The following is a 21,985-nucleotide window of genomic DNA, read 5'->3' on the forward strand; positions in this document are numbered from 1 at the left end:
CGCCTACTTTCCTGTACTCTGCTATTGTGTCCCTCCACACATTCTCCTGAGCTCTGTCAGTGCTGGACGACTGCATGAGCTCAGAGAACATTTCATCGCACGTGCGTGTTTTTCACCGCCTTATCTGAGATAGCCTTTGGGACGGAGGAGGGAGGCTTAAAACATTTGCAGCTGCTGGAGGAAAAAATGGGAGTGAAGTATTTTAAAAGATACATTTTACAGAACAATGGCTATACTCTTTCACGGTGAACAACAGTATTCACATTACATAGCACATGTGATTTTGGTACAAGGTCGCATTTTGCATCTTATATTGAGTGCCGGCGGCTTTGGTGTTAGAGATCACACTCGCAGTGCTGGGCAACAGAATTCGGCTTGCAGGCGGCCATGGTAAGCCATAGTCTTTCGGCTTCTGCAACCTTCATAACAGCAGCGCCCTCCTCTCCCATACCAAGCAAAGCACGTTGAGTTGGCCATTTAGTGCTGCGGTTTTCCTGTTAACGTGCAGCAGCAGAAACCAAACTAACCCCTCCCCCCCATCCAACTCTCTGGGATGATCGCTTTACCCCTCCCCCCACCGCATGGCTGGTATCAGGGAAGATCCCTGCTAGCCAAATGCGAACAGCTCAGCGCCAGTGCCCCCTCCCGCCCCACCGCGTGGCTAACTGCAGGGAGGATTTCTTTTCAGCCACAGGCAAACAGCACAGTAGGAATGGCCACCTGTGAATGTCCCCTTAATTAAATTCCCCTATTTCAACTAGGTTACCATGAATAATATCACTCTCCTGAGGATAACACAGAGAGATAAAGAACAGATGCTTGAATGCCAGCAAACACCGGGACCATACGCTGCCAGGCTTTGTCATGCAATGATACCAAATTACTTGCTACTAGCATGGCATAGTAAAGTGTCCTACCATGGAGGACGGAATAAGGCTGCTTTCCCCAGAAACCTTCTGCAAAGGCTTTTAGAGTACCTCCAGGAGAGCTTCATGGAGATGTCCCTGGAGGATTTCCGCTCCATCCCCAGACACGTTAACAGACTTTTCCAGTAGCTGTACTGGTCACGAATGCATCCCAAGTCCTCAGGGCTACTTAATCATTAAAAAACGCTTGCTTTTATAACATGTATTATATTTAAAAAGGTACACTCACCAGAGGTCCCTTCTCCGGCTTCTTTGGGTTGGGAGGGTATTTCAGTCAGGGTGAGAAAAAGATCCTGGCTGTCAGGGAGAACGGTGTGCTGTGTGCTCTCCTCAAGCTCGTCCTCCTCCTCATCTTCCCCATCTGCAAAATCCTCAGGCATAGCCGAGAGTACCCCATCATCAGAGTTCAAGGACAGGGGTGGGGTAGTGGTGGCGGCCCCCCCTAGAATTGCTTGCAGCTCAGCATAGAAGCGGCATGTCTGGGGCGCTGTTCCGGAGCTTCCGTTTGTTTCTTTGGTTTTCTGGTTTGTCTGAGCTCCTTAAGTTTCACGCAGCACTGTGTTGCATCCCTGCTGTAGCCTCTGTCCCTCATGGGACATGTTTTGGCATTTCGTCTTTTGGAATATAGTTCTGATAACACGGATTCCTCTCCCCAGACAGCAGTCAGATCCAGTCCCTCCCATTCGGTCCATGCTGGAGCTCTTTTTCAATTCTGTGACTGCATGGTCACCTGTGCTGATGAGCTCACTTGGCCAAACAGGAAATGAGATTCAAAAGTTCCCAGGGCTTTTCCTGTACACCAGGCCAGTGCATCCGAGTTCAGAGTGCTGTCCAGAGCAGTCACAATGGTGCACTTGTGGGATAGCTCCCGGAGGCCAATACCTTCAAATTGTGTCCACACTAACCCTAATTCGAAACGGCGATGTCAATTTCAGCACTGATCCCCTCATTGGGGAGGAGTACAGAAATCGGTTTTAAGAGCCCTTTATGTCGAAAAAAATAGCTTCGTTGTGTGGACGCGTGTAGGGTTAGTTCGATTTAATGCTGGTAAATCCGACATAAACTCGTAGTGTAGACCAGGCCCTAGCATGGAAAATTCAGTCTGTGTCACATATTAGCCTGATGCGTTGGAATTCAGAATAAAGTCTTTCACTTGTATTCAGTAGCTGATAGGCAATGAAGTGTGAATGGGGAAAACCAAGACATTGGCTGATTTGACATGATACTATGGTAGCATAGTCCTGGTTTCTTCTCCTTGGCTTTTGTGGAGGAGGAAGAAGCCAGAGATGGGGCTGAGAGGAACAGCTACCCATTCAGTCCAAAAGCAGACGGGCCACCTGCTTCCTGTCTCTAAGATGCCATTGATTACAGATTTCCTGTCCTCATGTGTCATCTGAAGAGTGCGTCACTGAGCCGTTCCCCATGCATACTTCAGGGGATGCATTTCCAGCTTCAAGGCAATCTCTGGTTAAGTTCTGGCCCTTTTCAGGCCTTCCTTCACAGGACTGACTCTAGAGATCTACTCCTTCTCCCAGTCAGCCACCACGGAGCTGGGTTTTTGCTCTTACCTCAGAGATTCAAAGGCCAGAAGGGACCATTGTGATCATCTAGTGTGATCTCCTGTTTGACACAGGCCAGAGACCTGCCGCACAATAACTCCTAGAGCAGAGCTTTTACACCTGTCTTGATTTAAAAATTGTCAGTCATGGAGAATCCACCACAACCCTGGCTTAATTTACTCTCATCATTAAAAATGTATACCTTATTTCCAGTCTGAATTTGTCCAGCTCCAGCTTCCAGTCATTGGATTGTGTTAGACATTTCGCTGCCATATTGAAAAGCCCATTATTAAATATTTGTTCCCCATGTAGATATTTGTATAGACTAATCAGGTAACCTCTTAACCTATGAAGCTAAATAGGTTGAGCTGTTTGAGTCTATCACTCAAGGCAGGTTTTCTAATCCTTTAATCATTCTCGTGGCTCCCACTTATCAGCATCCTCCTTGACTTGTGCACACCAGAACAGGACAAAGTATTCCAGCAGCAGCCACACCAGAGCCTGATACAGAGGGGAAATAACATACTACTCCTCCCCCCACCCCCGCCCCTGAGAGAATCCCCCTGTTTATGCATCATAGGATGGCATTACCTTTTTTGGCCACAGCATCACACTTGGAGCTCATGTTGGGTTGATTATCCACTACAACCCTCAGATCTTTTTCAGTGTCACTGCTTCCCAGGATAGAGTCCCCATCCTGTAAGTATGGCCTACAACCCTTGTTCCCAGTTGTATCCATTGACATTTAGCCGCATTAAAATGGATATTGTTTGCTTACGCACAGTTTACCAAATGATCTAGATCATTATGATTCAGTGACCTGTTCTCATCATTATTTACCACTCCCTCAGTTTTTGTGTCATCTGCAAACTTTTATCAGTGATGACTTTATATTTCTTCCAGGACATTAATAAAAATGAAAAATAGCATAGGACCAAGAACCAATCTCTTTGGGACCACACTGAAACAGACCCAATCAGTGATGATTCCCCATTTATAGTTACATTTTGAGACCTATCAGTTAGCCAGTTTTTAATTCATTTAATGTGCGCCATGATAATTTTATAGCATTCTAATTTTTTAATCAAAATGCTGTGTGGTATCAAGTCAAATGCCTTACAGAAGTCTATGTCATCACTGTTACCTATATCAATCAAACTTGTCATCTCATCAAAAAAAGATACCAAGTTAGTTTGACAGGATCTATTTTCCAAAACCATGTTGATTTGCATTAATTACTTTACTCTCCTTTAATTCTTTATTAATCAAGTCTCATATAAGCTGTTCCATTATCTTGCCTGGGATCAATGTCTGACTGACAGGCCTATAATTCCTTGGTCATCCAATTTACCCTTTTTAAAAAATTGGCACAACATTAGCTTTCTTCCAGTTTTCTGGAACTTTCCCAGTGCTCCAAGACTTATTGAAAATCAGTATTAACATTCTAGCAAGCTCCCTAGCCATCTCTTTTAAAACTCTTGGATGCAAGTTATCTGGACCTGCTAATTCAAAAATGTTTCACTTTAGTAGCTTCTGTTTAACATCCTCCAGAAATATTAGTGGAATGGAAAGAGTATTATCATCCCCACATGATGAGAATATTATCTGTTTTTCCCCAAATACAAAACAGAAATATTGATTGAACATTTTTGCCTTTTCTGCAGTATTATTGATAATTCTACAGTTTCCATCTAGTAATGGACCAGTACCATTGTCAGGATTCTTTTTTTTCCCAGTATATTTTTAAAAACTCTTTCTTATTGTCCTTAACACTTGGCCATAGATTTCTCCTTGTGTCCCTTGGCTTCCCTTATCAATTTTCTACAGTTCCAAACTTCTAATTTGCATCCATTATTATTAATTTACCCTTTCTTCCATTTGTCGTGTACTATTTTATTTTTTTATAGCTGCCTTCACTTCCCCTCTAAATCAGGTCAGTTTTTTAATTAGCACAACCTTCTCCCTCAATTCTGGGACTATGGCTTTTGGGGCATCTAGTAAGGTGTTCTTAAATGATTCCCATTTATCATACACATTTTTCTGATTAAATTATTCCTCCCAGCTGAGAATGTATACAGGAAGCATCAGAAAATGATCAGTTGAAGTTTAAACAGCAGCTGAAGGTCCCTGTCCTACAATGTGATCCGTGAGGGGTTGACCCTCTGCCCAGGCTGAGCCCCATTTACTTCACTGGGACTCCACATGGAATACACCTGCACAGACTGGTCATGTAACTGACCACATCAGCTTACTTTTACCCAAGAAGCACTGTCTCCAAGTCATTAAACAGCTCCAATCAGCAGCCCGAGCAGTCAGTCATAGGCTGTGTTTTATTCAAAGTCTTGGGAGCAAGCACTGTACACAGAGTTTGTCAGACCTTCTATGTTGATCGATCGATATACATGCGTCAAAGGGCACAAGCTCGGCAATGTGTCACAGCCTCCAAACAATACTTCTCCAGATCATGGACAGAGCTGCTGTATTTGACTTCCTTTCCCAGCGGAACCTTGTGTGCATTGAACCAGTGAGAAATCTATTTATGATGAGCATGCTCAGTTTTGTAATCTGCATAAAAGTATGAATTAGAGTTTGGCTTTCTACGCTGTGATTAAGGTTTTAATGTCTGACGTGTTTCTGTGCTTTGTTATGCTTAGAATGTTAGTGTTCAGAATCATATTAAAACTTACCAAGGGAAGCTATTAAAACTAAAACTAATAATAATTGTGTTTCTGGAATTTTAATCCTCCCTGTAGATTTTAGGAGCTAAATGCACTGTAACTAGATTCAATCATAGAAAATCAAGTGGGATCCCTGATTTATTTGAGGGAAAGTCCATCTAGAACCAGTGTTTGCTCTTGCAGCCTGTTGAAGTTTAATAAAAAGTGTATGATCCCTATTAGGCAATTTTTCAGTCCAGTACATTATTTTCTATTGTTGGTGGTTGCTAAGTGTTTAAAATCATGAGTTATGGTTTAGTTTTGTGCTCTTTCCACTCCTTTGAGCTCAATGTTATATTGTTTGAATTTTTTGAATGAAAAACTATAGGATTCTAGAATTCTGTGCTCATAAAAAAGGATTGGCAAAGTTATCATTAGGTGAGATTGTTTCTCCGTTGTTCTCTTAGATCCTGCTTTGCGGCTGGCCCCACAAACATCTGAGAGCTGGAGAGAAGAGATGAATAAGCTGAAAGACAGTGGTAAGACATACATTAGCAGCATACATACCTGCTGATGTTACTTCCAGGCCTGGGTGGTTGAAATTTTTTGTCAAAATTATTTTAACAGAAAATTGAGTTTTCAGCTGAATGAAAATTTTTGCAGAAAGTGTATGTTTTCCTTGAAAAAATGTTATATTTAATTGGAAAACTGAAAATCCAAATGCCCAAAATTTTCAGCTAAAACCAGAAATGTTGTGGGTTTTCGGCAGTTTTGGGCTAAAATGACTTCATTTTTTGACAAAAAGTTGAAATTTCCCACTGAAAAGTTAGATGAAAATGAAAAAAATAGTTTTTGTCCAAATTTTCTGAGGAGAAATTTTTTTTTTTTGACCAGCTCTACTAAGGAGTATGGTTGGAATATAAATTCAAATCCGGAAAGATTTCTAGTGTTGTGCTGCTAACACAAACTATTGACACTTTGCTTGATGTTACTTACAGTCTAAATTCTTTGCTATCCATATTCACCAGAATGGCTGTAGAATGAGCTATATTATGTTCACTAGCTATGACTTTTTGAAACACTGTAAGGGATAGGAGTAAGTACCGTACTAACATGGTTTTATTGCACCAATGTATTCCATAAGTGTTAGTGTTATGCCTATGCTGCTATGCTAATAAGCTCGGATTGTTTCTGTTCATGGTAAAATTTAGTGTTGTGGTTTCTGTGAACTTTTAGAATCTGTTCATGAAGTAAACACATTCCCAAAGACAAGGAGTACTTGTGGCACCTTAGAGGCTAACCAATTTATTTGAGCATGAGCTTTCGTGAGCTACAGCTATTACCAGCAGGAGAGTGGGGTGGGAGGAGGTATTGTTTCATGGTCTCTGTGCATATAATGTCTTCTGCAGTTTCCACAGTATGCATCCGATGAAGTGAGCTGTAGCTCACGAAAGCTCATGCTCAAATAAATTGGTTAGTCTCTAAGGTGCCACAAGTCCTCCTTTTCTTTTTGCGAATACAGACTAACACGGCTGTTACTCTGATTCCCAAAGACGTTAGTTTTCTGTATGTTTCTCAAGAGCAAGAAAGCAACATGTGTCCCTTCTGCTTGCACTGAACTAACTCCTCTCCTTACACTGTCCTGGACCTTTCAGTTGCTAATTACAAATATTTTCTGCTGCAGAATGAATTGTGCTTGTTTTTACTAAAAATAAAGCTCAGTAAACGACCTTCTGGAGAAGCGAAGGTCAGGGTGACTAAGAGACCTTAGAAATGGGTCCAAATCCTCTCTTCTGTTCTGGTTTCTTTATGTGCGTTAGACAGCGCAAAGGGGCCAGAAAGCAGGCAGATCAGGCAAGTGAGAATTACCCTGGTGTGCAGAAAGAAAAGGAGGACTTGTGGCACCGTAGAGACTAACAAATTTATTTGCGCATAAGCTTTCGTGAGCTACAGCTCACTTCATCGGATGCATACAGTGGAAAATACAGTGGGGATATTTTATATACACAGAGAACATGAAACAATGGGTGTTACCATACAGACTGTAACAAGAGTGATCGGGAAAGGTGAGCTATTACCAGCAGGGGGGGAGACCTTTTCTAGTGATAATCAAGGTGGGCCATTTCCAGCAGTTGACAAGAACAGTAGGGGGGGAAATAAACAAGGGGAAATAGTTTTACTTTGTGTAATGACACATCCACTCCCAGTCTTTATTCAAGCCTAAGTTAATTGTATCCAGTTTGCAGATTAATTCCAATTCAGCTGTTTCTCGTTGGAGTCTGTTTTTGAAGTTTTTTTGTTGAAGAATTGCCACTTTTAGGTCTGTAATCGAGTGACCAAAGAGATTGAAGTGTTCTCCGACTGGTTTATGAATGTTATCATTCTTGATGTCTGATTTGTGTCCATTTATTCTTTACGTAGAGACTGTCCAGTTTGGCCAGTGTACATGGCAGAGGGGCATTGCTGGCACATGATGGCATATATCACATTGGTAGATGTGCAGGTGAACGAGCCTCTGATACTGTGGCTGATGTGATGGTGTCCCCTGAATAGATATGTGGACACAGTTGGCAATGGGTTTTGTTGCAAGGATAGGTTCCTGGGTTAGTGTTTTTGTTGTGTGGTGTGTGGTTGCTGGTGAGTATTTGCTTCAGGTTTGGGGGCTGTCTGTAAGCAAGGACTGGCCTATCTAGCCATCTAGCCACTAGCTATCACCTTCAGCCCCCAACTAAAACCTCTCCAACACATCATCAAGGATCTACAACCTATCCTGAAGTATGACCCATCACGCTCACAGATCTTGGGAGACAGGCCAGTCCTTGCTTACAGACAGCCCCCCAGCCTGAAGCAAATACTCACCAGCAACCACACAACAGAACCACTAACCCAGTAACCTATCCTTGCAACAAAGCCCGTTGCCAACTGTGTCCACATATCTATTCAAGGGGACACCATCACAGGGCCTAATCACATCAGCCACACTATCAGAGCCTTGTTCACCTGCGCATCTAACCTGGAGTGAAGGAGCTATTAATGGGCAGAGCCAGCTGCAGTGACACTCTCCATTCAGCCCTGCTCAGCATAAGGAATTTGTCAGGGGCACAGCTGCATTGTGCTGTGCTCCATCTATGCTCGGCTGGAGAATGGTCCTTAGGGACCACTGCCAGGTTAAGTTAGAGCACGCCTTCCCTCCATTGTTGCTCTAACCTGCACCAGGGCTGAGGTTCACATGCTCCACCGCTTCTACCAATTGCTTATGGCCCAGAGTCTCTTCTGTGCTTATTTGTATCTAAATAGGTAATTTTGATGTTTCCAAGGGACACCTCTCCTTTTCCAGAGAGAAGTCCTCCCTGCTGTTGAGGGCTGATTCCTAGAGCAGTAACCAGACTAGGTTTACTCCTGGTGGGATTCTGCACCAAAAAATTAAAAATTCTGCATATTTTATTTGTCAAAATAATGCAATATAATTACACCAGTTTAAATTGTTTTAGTAATTTATTTAAATTACAGTACAGAAAAAAGTCACAATAACTATTCAGCATTTCCTAAACACATGAAAGTTAAATTACAAACACTTGGTAACTAATACCCTGCATTCCAGTTATAATCCTGGATTTTCATTTAAATTAAATTACAGAACACCAAACAGCCACATAAAAAAAAAGTAGAATGTCATTTTTAATTGCTCAGACTTTCACACATGAAAGTCATAGTTTTGCTAATCATTGTCCTGGACCTGTCTGGGGACTTTGGGAAGTGTTTGCTTCTGATTGTCCTGACATTTTACTGACTGCTTGGTAAATGTTTTATTTGCCCTCAAAGTATTATTTTTTTAATAATAGGTAAGTAAAATAAATCCTGAGCTGTACCCCATTGTGCCACTTTGGCACAGGAAAAAAGTGAGACAGCGCATAGATCTTCCTAGCTGATTCCCTTACTGTCATTTATAAGACTTTACATCACTCTGGCAATGTAGGGGCCTTAAAACTTTTACAGGTTTTATGCCTCTGGGGGAAACTGACTGAGAATGGGAACAGTTAACTAACAGCAGGAATATTAACAATGCTGCTACGCAAGCAGGCTGCAACATTTCTGCCTCAGAGAATGAGATCAATTAACTAGCAAGCAGGCTGCTATGTTTCTGCCTCCGGGACCGAGCCTTCCTCGTGCATAATAAAAAGACCTACCCTCAAACCCCTGGCAAGCTGCAGTAACAAATGAGAGGGACAGAGTTTCTCTTGCATGTTGACCCACGCCCAGCCCTGTCCCCGATGGTGATAAATGTCTCCCATGCAGACATGTATGCCCAGCCCCGCTCCCCGCACAGTGATTTGTGTCTCTGAAACTGCTCCAGGCACTCTGGAACAGACGTGCTGCTGGGGAAGAGGCGAATGTCCCCCTGCAGATTTCTTTTGCATTTTTCTGCATGGGGTGTACAGAAATATGTGGGCCGTATGGATTCTGCACCCCTGCAGGGGTGCAGAATTCTGTCAGGAGTATAGGCTAAATTTCCACAACTCCAGAGTGATACCAACTCTCCAGCACCCTCTACCCCAGGCTACTCCCTGCAAACACACCAGGCTGCCCCCCTACCCTGACTTCTGCAACCATGGGGGACCTTCACTTCATACACCTTGGCATTTCTTTCTGGGTTTAAAAAGTAGCCCAGCTAGTTCCAGAGTTTTAAAATGGAATAGTCTCACTTGCCATGTATAACAGCTTCACTGGGGGATAACCACATCTAATTTTCAAACAGTGGTGATTTCCTATATATTTTACTGTTCTTGCCTTTTAAGAAAAATGGTCTCTTGCATACACCAATCTCCAAATCTACCTGGGTTTCAAATTGGTAGGTGTAATGTGATTTTGTTGGGTGGATAGAAGTGTAAAGATAAATATTAGACGCTTGGGAGAAATTTCTAAAAGGAGTCATTCTTAAATCTGGAAAAGTAGTTGCTCAGTTTATTCAGTGTTGTCAGAATATGTTCCAGTTGTCACTGAGATCTGTCTTTAAATAGTTGAAAGAATTAGGTTTTTTGTTGTGCTACAAGTGAGATCAAGCTCAGCCCTGACTAAGGAAAGGCTGACATGCTTCCATAATAAACAGCAGATCTTGGACTAGAACCCTGGTCCTAAAGCTCCAAAAATCACAAGCCTCTGCCGTTTGAGCTGAAATAAAGCTCTGTGACCTGATTAATGGCTCCCTTATGCTTTGTGAACCAGCCACTAGAGGGCAGCATCACACACCCAAAGGTAGTACATTCCAGTCCATACTCATGTGATGCCCGCCTGTGCCAAACCCTGAGCTCAGATGCACAGCAAGGGCCAGGGATAGGGCAGTGTTGACTCCATTGCCATCTGTCCATGTGTTGCCTAAGTGTTTTCCTGTCATTTGCTGGAGTTTAGATAGGACTGAGCTGCAGAAGGCCATGGAACACAACAACAGACTGGACAAGGAAATTCTAGCATTGCGCAGTCGGGTCCGATTGCTTGACTCTGAAAGAAAAGTGTTCCTAGAACTGGTAAGTCTCTGTCTCCACCTTATTTGGCATGTAATTCACTCTCAGTCTGCTGTAGCACTGAGCTGTCCATGCCTCAGCTGTTTATTCAGTCACACCATCACATCTAGCCTTTCCTGCTGCTGTGCCCCTGGCCTCGTTAATCTCACCTTGAGTCAGAGTTCTCCCGTTTTCTGGTCAGTGTCCACTGAAGGAACCTGAACAACCAGAAAGATTCGGACACTGGGTGTTTCTGTAAACAAATTTCTATGGCCTGTGACCATGAGCCTCATGGCTGCTGGAAACATTGAGCACCCAGAGCTCCAAACGAAATTAGTGGGAGCTGTGAGTGCTGAAGTGACTCAGGTTGGGTACCCAAAAAGGAAACACTGAAATCCCATCCCTCTCCTATTGACTGCAACGGGGGTTAAGCCTAAACTTATCTTTAAGCCCATGCTTACATGCTTTGCTGAGTAGGGATAGCATTGCTCATGTGCTTAAGTTTAAGCATGTGCTTCAGTGCTTTACTGAACTGGGACCTTAACATGCATGTTGTGTTATTGTGCCCCGCTTGCCATGTGATCCAGATTGTTCTCTATTAGTAGCCTGTCCTCAGCATTATTTACCACCTGAATCATGTGCAAATGTTGTCAGATGTGATTTTATATTTTCTTTGGGGTCATTGTGTGACGAAGTGGGATTCTTCTTAATGTTTCCTCTGAATAGTGTGGGGGTGCCTCAGTTTCCCCTATGCAGTTCTTAAGTATCTAGGTGGTGGGGTAAGGGTGTATGATCACTGCAGAGCCCTAGAGGGCAGGTGTGTGCAGGAGTCTGGACACAGAGAATGGCCGACACCCTGTTTCCTGGCAACTGATGGCCTGGGCCCTTCCCCCCTGCAAGGTGAGAGCTAAAGGGTTGGAGAACAAAGGAATCAGGTGACCTCCTGGCCCGGGAAAGGGACAAAGCCCAGAGGAGGTGGGGCTGGAGGGAGTTTCAGTTTGGGGCTAGCTGGGACATGGAGTGAAGTACAGACGTGGTTGTCTGGCTCACTGCCCCCCAAAATGGACCCAGCTGAGGGGTCCTGTTCTCTGCACCTGCAAGCTCTGTGTTAGACCATGTTCCTGTCGTCTAATAAACCTCTGTTTTACTGGCTGGCTGAGAGTCACGTCTGACTGCGGAGTTGGGGGCAGGACCCTCTGGCTTCCCCAGGAGCCCCACCTGAGTGGATTCCCTGTGGGAAGCGCATGGAGGGGCAGAGGATGCTGAATGCTCCGAGGTCAGACCCAGGAAGGTGGAAGCTGTGTGAGCTGTGTGTCCTGAAGACAGGCTGCTCACAGAAAGGCGACTGCCCCAGAGTCCTGACTGGCTTCATGGGGAGCAGTTCCAGAGCATCGCCCAGGGACTCCGTGACACATTGATAAAGATATTGAATAGTGTTGGGATTGATCCTGTGAGACCCTATCAGCAGGAGGTAGCATCTCTCGCCTAGCGGTTAGATTCCAAGGCAGCAGTGACACCCAATGGTTCACCTCTGGTGGAAATTTCACCTAGTGGGTGTCACTCTTGAAGGCAGCAACCCTGCCTAGTGGGTATAGTTCATGGGTGCCAGCTCAGCCTAGTGGGTTCAGTTCACAGGCGGCAGCCCGGCCTAGTGTGTTCAGTTCTCAGTGGGGTAGGGGAACCTGGGCCCTCCCACTGCACAGGGTTCTGACCCAGGGCCCTGGGAGGCTGGTTTGGCCCCCCTCACCCTATGGTTTCTTGCATCAGTCTCCAGACAGCTTTCCTGGGTCACTTCCTACCTCCTTTTGCATCCCAGCTGGCCACCAGCCATCCCTGAGGACCACTGCCTTCCGGGCTTCCTGATCTGGCCCCAGTCTCCAGTGCTGCAGCTCCCTATTCCTTGGCTTGGTGTAGGATCCAGCCATGTCTCCCCTGGAGCTCCCAGAGCACATCTTTCTCCCTGGCCTGCTAGCCCTGACTGAGCTGTTTGGCTGCCTTTTAAACCCTGCCTCCAATCTGAGCACGCATGGCACAGTCGGAGGGGCAGGGCCTCCTGAGACCAGAGTTGCTCCTTAACCCCCTCCTGTCCAGTGAGAGGCTTATACACTCTGTCACAAACCGTCCTGCTCCAGATCGGTGCCAGGGCATAGTCCTGTGGATCTTGGAAAATCCCTCTCCACCGCATCTCTCTAGAAAAATTGGTGTTTTTGTGATCCTTCCCTGCTCAGTGAAGGATTTCAAAGCTGTACGGCTGCAAGGAGAGGTACCACTGCATAATTCGGTGGTTAGTATTTGTCTTGGTGTCCAGCCATCATAGTGGCAAGTGGTCAGTCACTAGGTGACAGGCATTCCCCCACAACTAGTACTTAAAGCCTCCACAGCCCATTTCACTGCTAGGGCCTCCTTCTCAATGACCGATCAAAGGTACCAGGTATATATTGTGGGCTGGATCCATATTCAGTATACTCAGAGCAAATGTTACCAAGTCATGATCACGTCTACCTAAGCAACCACTATTTTTTAATTCAATGAGAAACTTAATTCTGATGGATAAAGATTATCATTATAATAGTAGTATAGCGAATCACACTTTTTTTGTGTACAATACTTTTTATGTTAGAAATTTATCATCTTTAATTTGTAGAAACTACTGGCAGGATGAGACCTCTAGCAAAATTTAAGTAGAAATTAACAGATGAAACTGGAGCCTTTCTCTCTGTGTGTCTGTCCATGAGCAACTTCTTGGTGGTTGCCAACTGCAACATATATTTAACACCTTCTATTTCCATCCACATCCCAAAAATCAGATCCAGAATGTGTCCATTGTGGAGAGTAGAGTCAGAAAGCACCAGAGAAACTCCCATATTTGTCAATGTGGCCTGGCTGATCCCAGGTTGATGTTCCAGTATGGACAATAAAATTGATTTTTAAAAAAGGAGTGCAATCTCTTGCCTCACCGAAATCAGTAGCAAAACTCCCCCTGTTGCTAATAAGACCAGGAGTTCACCCAAGAAGTCTTGGAGAATACAATACCAGGCCTAACTATTATTATTTATTTTTTATTTTATTTTATTATGTATTAACAAGAAAATAGCTCCTTAGGCTCAGATAGGAATGCTGCAGAACAGCACGATTGTCTGTGTACTACCAGAATTCCTAGATCAATTTTATCCTGAAACTCACATGGCAGATGTGTGTGGCATCTCCTTGGTGTGGCATCTCCTACCTTTTGAGGTAACCTGCAAAGAGCACAGTTATATCCCTTTCCCTTAGATCATGTTGAAGCAAATATCCAGATGTCCAACCAGATCTTGGTAACACGTTCTACAAAATATACTCTGGCTCAACTGCAAGATATGGGCATGATGCAGGAATGACTGGGTGAAATTCTGTGGCCTGTGAGATCCCTTCTGGTCTTAAAACTCTATGAATTAGTGCAAGGCTTGAAACCAAATCCATGCCTAAATCACAGATGGTGACTTTCCTGCTGTTCATTAAGCAATGTGAGCTGAAGGTTTGGGTCACTTCTTCCAGTTGCTCCATTAGGCCCCTGAAATAAGGCCTCAGAGGACACCAGTGGGACAGGTAATAAAAGTTGGCCCTCTGGTCTTTTGTCTCAACATACCAGAATCAACCAGCCCATTTGCTAAAGAATCTGAGTTGTGCTCCCTAGAACCAGACAACTGCTACTGCCACACACACCCTCAGTGTGCCAGGTCACCAGTGTGCCTTGTTGCTCCACCTCTCATCCACTGTTGTGATTTAATCTTCAACCTGCTGCCGTGAGAATTGCTGTCATGACTCACAGAATAGGATGCAAAAGACGTAGTAAGATCATAACCCCCCATCGGTTTTTCCCTTGCAGTAGATGAGAGAACCACCTGAAATCCCTCCTCTTCAAATACTTTGGCTGGGATTTTGTACATGTTTTAAATGATAAAGAAGTAGCACTTTTGATCATACATTTATCTCATCTTGGAGCTTTATCAGTGAATACGAATACAGCTGACACAGTAATATTCTTATACAATTCAATTAGGAATTGCATATTGTCCCATGCAATATGTGAATGTTGATATGAGAACCAGCTTTGATTTTTCCAGAATATTGTGGATTTGAATCCTGAACATTAATGGTTGAATTATTTTAGCCTTCTAGCATTTAATCTAGCAGTTTATTAACAAGTAAAATTAGCAAGATTTCAACTGTTGGTTTCCTAGGAATTTGACAAAACATTTTTACTTGTATGTTGAAGATTTTGGACTGTTTGTTTCAATTGGTGTGGTATTATCTTAGAATATTTTTGATTAAAACAGTGTTCTTAATTTTGCATAATGTGCTTTTAAAACCCTACTTATGGGTAATTATTTGGGCTGTTCTCCTTTTCCTGATTTGCTGTGAGTTGTAAAGTGACTTTAGCTGGCCAGATGAAGATACAATGGAAATACAAGGGACTCTTTTTGCCTTTAAAGGTTGAAAAGCTCAAAGAAGAGATCTGTGAGTATCAAAAGAATGAGAAACCAGGACTTGTATTGCCTGGAATGGATGAAACAGAAGAAAACGCATGTTGCTCACTGCAGGTATTTTCAACAGCTGATTTTCAGGTTGCCATCTGAGAAATTGTTTAAAATAAATGGGCTTTATTCTTCTCTTAAGTCATATAACACGAATAAGAATATAGCACAACTGTGCTTTCGTTCTAATTAGGCAAATTTTGTGTATTTCCATTCTAGAATTTGAGTGTGGCTCAGTGATATGGATTCATATGACTTTAGGACATATGGGGCTTAGAAATGCATTTAAAGTTAAGAACAAATCTCTGCTAGTGTAAACTGATATTGACTGATTGGCTCCATTACACTCCTAGTGGGATTGAGGGTAGAAGATTCTACTTCCTCTCTGTTTACACTGTAACTTATATACATTAGGATGCTCTTGGGTTCAGCCATTTCGAGATTTCTCTTTTATGTTTTTCTTAAATCTCTGCTGACTTTAAATATATTCTTTAAATGCAGGATAAAAAAGATCCAGCGAGGTTTGAAGAAGAGTGTGCTGTAGACAAAGCTGACTCGGGTCAGGAAAGAAGAGATCAGAATAATGAGACTGTTCATAAAAGGTGAATGATGTGGATAGCCAAGGGGAATGGCTCAGTCATTGCAGTTTTAACCAAATTCAAAGTGAAAACACAAGTGAATCTGATTTATGTTTGCTTCAAAATCTCCATCTTGACAATGAGAATTGTGCTTTCAGTTGTCACCTCCTATTGTCCTTCCTCGGTTGCTTCCATATAGCCCCGTTCAAGAACTCACTAGTTCTCCCGGGGCAGCTTTCCCTTCTTGCAATGTTAATGTCACTGGTGTGGGAGCATTTACTGCTTGCTTTAAAAGACCTTTTAATGTTAGCTTTGTTCGTTTGTTCATAAATCATAAGCACTGGAGGTAATAAAGCTCTCAGCTGGCCTCTAGCCCCCAGGGTCAGGGCAGGAGATTTCCCTCCAACGTGTTCTCCATGGCTTTCTCCAGCCTCATGTTACATTTCTTAAGCAATGGGGCTTCCAGCACATCCTTTGGAAAATGACTTGGTAGTCTGATACATTTCGCTGTCAGGAGGGTTTTCCCTGGTATCTAGTCTACATTTTCCTTCTGCATCCCAAAGTCATGCTGCTTTGTTGTTGTTTATTTTTTTACTACTATATGATGTTGCAAACTCCTATCAAGGCATTCACTTTTTAAGTTAAACCCCCAGACTGGGGTCTTCTAGAGGGTCAAAGCTTCATTTCTCTCCACCCTGCCACCGCAGCTGCTAAGAGAGGAGGGGTGCCTGCTGCCTGTCCCACCTCGTCTGCTCCTCTTTGGATGCATCAGGGAAAGGAGAGTCCTGGCTTGTCTCCATCAATCTTTGGGCAGCTGAATGGCCTTCTGCTGCCCCTGCTGCTCTTCAGGTGACTCCCACCTGACCAGAGGGTCCTCGCCACCCCCACCAGTGCAGAGGGCTCTGTGTGAGTAGCCAAGCAGTGGATGGGGCTAAGGTGCAGCAGGGGATGGCTAAGGTGGGTCATGTTGGGGATGGGACTGCAGTGGGATCATCAGAGTCCCAGGTTACCTGAGTCCAGACCTGCAATCACCCAGGACAGACATGCCTCATCTCTGGAGTTTATAAAATACTTCTGGGGAGCCTGTGTGCTTTCCTGTGTACTCTCCCCAAACCCCCATCCAGTGATTGGTCTCTGCCAGGTGCATGAAGTATTGTAATGATTGTGTGATTATATGTTAATTTAGCAGTTATAGCAATTATTGTCATTGGTGTCTAGGTGCCGAAAGGTAATAGACGACATTGAGGGCAGGAATTTTCAGCTTCTGCACAAGCTACAGAAGCTGCAGCGAGAACATGAGGATTTGGTTGAACGTAATGAAGAGTTAGAATCGATTCTGGGAGAAACTCAGAACCAAACCAGAGAAGAGAGAGAACATCTTGAGGGTGAGATTGAAGGACTTCACAGGAAAGTAAGTCAGAATTAAAGAGCGCCAGATATTTCTTTTTAACCTTTATCTCCTTTTGGCTCTATACAATGACAAATAAAATAAAACAATATTTTATATAACATTGCATGTTGCTGTGCTTTTTGGTTCAGCAGATATACAACTAGCAACATCCACCAAATCCAGAAATCTGGGAGAAGAGACGAAAAAATCAAACAGTTAATTATGACACTCGTGTTTTGGAAGTAAGGATTCTTATGCACACAGCAGTGTCGTCTTTTTCACAGTCAGAGGCCATTTAAAATGGCTTCCAGTAATACTGAAAAATGACAGAATCAGCTTCTGAACCATTGGGAATCAGGCAGGGGTTCCTTTTGTAAATGTTTCCTTCTGGGGCTGTGTTACTGCTCAGATGGCCTGAGCCAAGGGTGCATCAGGATTGGGGATTGTCTTTTTGGAAAGCCAGTGAGGAGAATCAAGTAGTCACAGTGATAGTGGGGTGTGTAACTGGACATCTGGCATGTGCTCAATAATAGCAGCTGTGCTGACCCGCCTCAGGGAGGAGCCGCAGCTATGTTGTGCCGGTGGACAGAGGAATGGCACGTGGGATGGCAGGGTTGGGGGGAGTGGAGAGACATGGATGTGAGAGTAGGAGGTGGGCTAAAAGCGATGCTGTAGAATTAATGCAGGAGAGCCAGTGTGTGAGGAAAGCAAAGGCTGCAATGCAATGTGAGTGCTGCAACTCTCTGACCTCTGAGATGTCCCCACTTTAGAGGTGCTTCAGAAGTAAGGGGTAATGAATATAGAAGGGCGGTGCCTATGTTTTAGAGCAACTGGACATTCAGAGTATATCCAGCCCTGGTTCCTCCAGTTCTAATGGAGTTAGAGATATCCAGATAGTAGAATCCACCCTATGTGTTGACAAGTAGATACTCATGATCAGAGGATATGCATCTGCTGTGAACAGATATTTTAGGGGGTGCTAAATATAATACCAAAAGAAATTATAACCAGAGCTGTCAGTGATAGTGAAGGCTGAGGTTGCTGTCCTACTAGGAAGCTGACTTTAGACTTTTATTACTTCCTCAACAGTTTTTCTTTGGCTCTGAAATTTGTCATACTTCATCTCTCCCCAAATACTGTTTTTTCAGTAAATTTGCAAGAAAACCCACCCAGCTGTTTTTGAATTTTTTGACTGTTTTTTTTAAAAAAGGTCCCCCAAATGCTTCAACAAATCCTCACTAGCAAGTACTAGCAAGCCCATGCCCCTAGTACAAGGCATGTGCGGGATCTCCAGAGCTCAAAGTTCTGAGCCATTAGCTCCAAGAGGGGTAGCCTGCTGCATCTACAGTCTAGGTATAGCACACCTGGTTCCTCCAAATGTCATCATCTTGTTCTTCCTGTATAGATCCACCCTACTGCAGTGTGCAAGCCAGGAACCTTCTGGATAGCAGTTAGGGTCCGTTTTTGCTGTTTTTTGAGGGTTTTGCTTCCATTTCCATGTGTGTTCAGACTCATTACTGTGATGTTGATATTCTCCATGGCTAGAACCAGTAAGAGGATTGGCTTTAAGTGCTGCCCTTTATATGGACCCAGGATATCTATCAGATCAGCATGTTCCATCCCTTACCTGTCTGTGAGCAGCATTCCCTGAGGTTGTGGTTAGTTTGGGCAGCCTTCATTCTTGAGGCCTGAAAAGCCAGAGGGAGCCGTCTCCAGCTCTTCCTTTTAGAATAAGCTCTTGAGGATCCATTGGTCGAATCTAACACTGAGGGTCTGGCTAAGTTATCCTCTAAAGACTTTCCAGGTACCTTGGCCACAGGTCAATGAATGGTCCCCAGTTCAGATCTAAGGAGAGTTCTTCAAGTCTGAGATCTGCCTTGCAGCCTAGAGAAGTCAGAGGAAACCTCAGCCTCATGGGATCGAGAGTCATACCAGGGAAAAGAAGCAGCACTAATAGTTTACTCGTGTCAATAAGGCTTAAGTGAGGCCTGGCTCTGGGGCTCGCTTGGCACTGTTAGGTCCTTGCAGTCAAGCGTTGCAGGTGCAGGTAGTGTTTTCTCCAGATCTGACTAGGCTTTCTCTTCGTCCTTTTTTCCTCTTCCATTGTTTGAACAGGGAGCCTATGGCCCTCCCTTGGCTTCTGAAAAGCTACTCTTGGTTCCTGTATCTTGAATCCAAGGACATTTAGATTCACTCTCTCACTGCCATGCGATATCACTCTGAATGTCCTTGGAACCTAAGACCCCAACACCTCTGTTTCTAGGAATGTTTGATTTTATTTTGATTCTGTATGCACTTATCTTGAACTCTAGGGGCCATATTCTCAGTTACACCAAGGTCCCATAACATGGATGATTTAGTTGGGGATTGGTCCTGCTTTGAGCAGGGGGTTGGACTAGATGACCTCCTGAGGTCCCTTTCAACCTTGATATTCTATGATTCTATGGCTCTGGCCTTAATGTAGGTGTGATTGTAACCATAGCAATGAAGTGAAGCCATCAATGACCTCCTCCCATTCTTCACCATCCCAAGCCTTGGAGAACAAATGAGTTTTATAGCGTGTCCAGTAGGTCACCAGATTGTGGCTTGGCTCAACCCATGTAGGGACAGGAGTTCCAGAGATCAGGACCCCTCACCAAGAACGTCCTGGCACAGGCCTTTCCCAGGTCCTCCAGGAGGCTGACAGCATGACCTCACAACTGCCATGGTGTCAAGCCAAGAAGACTCGAATCATTTAGGGATTTCTAAGACAAAAACAACATGAAGCCGCACTCAGAAATGTGTGCTCTGGGTTAAACACCATTTAATACACAAGTTGCCCCTCTGTGCTCTAGATGCAATTTCTGCATGGTCTGAAGGTGTAGTCCCATGTAGAGTACATTATAGTCATCTTGCCTAGAGGAATGGCTGGACCAAGGTGAGGTCCCACATCTGAAAGAAACAGACACAGCCTCCTTGCCAAGGGCAGATGGTAAGAAATATTCTTGGGAACTGCTGCAAATAGGTTTCCACCAGACCCGCATCTTGCAAAACTTAGCAGCAAATATTGGGAGCACCAGTCCCTTGGAGATACTGGAATCATTTCTGTTCTTTCATCTGAGTCTTTCTCCCAATCTCTAGGCATTATCTCAATTTGAAATGGACTGCGTGTCAGCCAGCCTAGCCCTCCAGGCCCCAGTCTCCATTTAGACATTGGGTAAATCAACTCACCACACCAGTCAGAGGCAAAAAAATAGAAATATACAGCTGGTTATTATCATCATGAGCCATGTTTCCTTGCTCGCCCCATACACATGTTGAACAAGGAGAGCATCAGACCAGAACCACATGACACCATGCCGGAGAAGAGCAACTGCCCAATACCATCCTCTGGGAACTCTTGGTGCTTCACAAAATGTAAGATAACCATATCTGGTACAAAAATGCTAATAAGACACATTAATTAGATAACCTTATGAAACTCCAACTCAACCTATAACGTCCAGTTTAAACTCATGTCACTTCACTAATCTGAGGCACCTTACTGCCTGCTAATCTTCCAGTAATGCTGATTTGTGCAGAAAGGTAATACTCCAAGAAGAGGGGTTTCTTGCTGTTAACTGTAGTTTTTGTTGGTATAGATCCTTGTGTCCCATACACCTTCCTCTGTTCTTCTGTCTTTTCTCATGGCTTCTGAGTAACGAACTGGGGATGATACTCCAACTGCTGACTGACTAATCTCAGTACAATGGCAACTCCCCCAACCAAGTAGGAGACTGTGTTAGGAAGGGAAGAGAAACACGTTCCAGGACCGCTGGCACTAGAAGAGAAAGTGGAGTATTGCGGTGTCCTGTTAGGTATTTTATATAGAATGCTGAGCCCAGACTTAAAGGGCATGTGCTCCTTAGCGACCAAACTGTCGTGGAACATTCTGGGTACTCGCAAGACCAGACATGTGACTCCGTAAGTGGGCATCTGCAAGGAAAAATCAATGAAGGAGAACATGAAGGGTAGGTGACTTACATCACAGAGCTGATAAGTGGAAGACCTAGAATCAGAAACAAGATACTTGGGCTTGTAAGTCTCTGTCTGACCCACCACAGTGCTGGGCAGGCAAGTCATTGAGCTTTGAGCTCTCTGATCTGTAAAATAGCCTAAAAATACTTTGCCCTTTCTTAGCACTAACTCATTGGTAGCTTTCAAAGCAGCCCCACTTTACAGGTGGTGGAACCTGTGCATGGATTTGGAACCCTGTTTTTAGTGAGGCACAGTGGATAAGGACATGGCTCCATCACAACAGAGATCTGGCCTGGGCTCCCAGCTCTGCTGCAAACCTCCTCAATCTGTTGACTGCTTAGAACCTGATTTGTCAAGCATGGATAAGTGTCAAATCCAAACCTATCCCCTCTGTAACAAAGCTGGGTGCTGTTTCTCAGTGAGCGCTATTGAGGTGCCAAATTTCAATTAACTCCCAGGCATTCCAGCTATAGGGCTGTTCAAAAACCAAGCCATTTCCTTGGCCCTTCATCTAGAAGCCAAGATGACCTTTTGGTGGACAGCCCCAAGACCAGCAAGAGAGGTTTCTCAAGAATACAGTGCCAATGCCATTGTGTCTCAGGTGGAGTCATCCAGAGATCTCATTGCATCACACGGCAGCTCAAAATACCCTGTGTTCTGCTCCAGGGTACGCAGAGATCAAGAGTTATTGGTGGATGCTTCTCTATTCTACTGGGGCAGGCAGCTGTTTCCCACCTTGCCCTGTTCCTATCAATCTTCTGAGCTTTAAAATAAGACAAAGCCCAGGATCATCATGATAACTCCATCCTGGGCCCATCAGGAGCGGTGCTGCTAGAACCTGTGGCCGGTGTCTAGATTTATTTTCCC

At 44.1% G+C, this 21,985-nt stretch overlaps 1 protein-coding gene across 6 annotated transcripts in view; it reads left to right on the forward strand.

Annotated features, from left to right (window-relative positions):
* CCDC30 (coiled-coil domain containing 30) overlaps positions 1-21,985 on the forward strand; it is a 137,635-nt gene that overhangs the window by 55,805 nt on the left and 59,845 nt on the right. For all 6 annotated transcript variants that reach the window (XM_037881282.2, XM_043531647.1, XM_037881284.1 and 3 more), the window contains 5 exons: positions 5,610-5,681; positions 10,549-10,664; positions 15,113-15,220; positions 15,656-15,756; positions 16,951-17,143. In XM_037881282.2, the coding sequence (XP_037737210.1) occupies positions 5,610-5,681; positions 10,549-10,664; positions 15,113-15,220; positions 15,656-15,756; positions 16,951-17,143 (590 nt within the window). The remainder of the gene's footprint in view (positions 1-5,609; positions 5,682-10,548; positions 10,665-15,112; positions 15,221-15,655; positions 15,757-16,950; positions 17,144-21,985) is intronic.

Source organism: Chelonia mydas, chromosome 18 (genome assembly GCF_015237465.2).
Source record: "Chelonia mydas isolate rCheMyd1 chromosome 18, rCheMyd1.pri.v2, whole genome shotgun sequence".
NCBI lineage: Eukaryota > Metazoa > Chordata > Testudines > Cheloniidae > Chelonia > Chelonia mydas.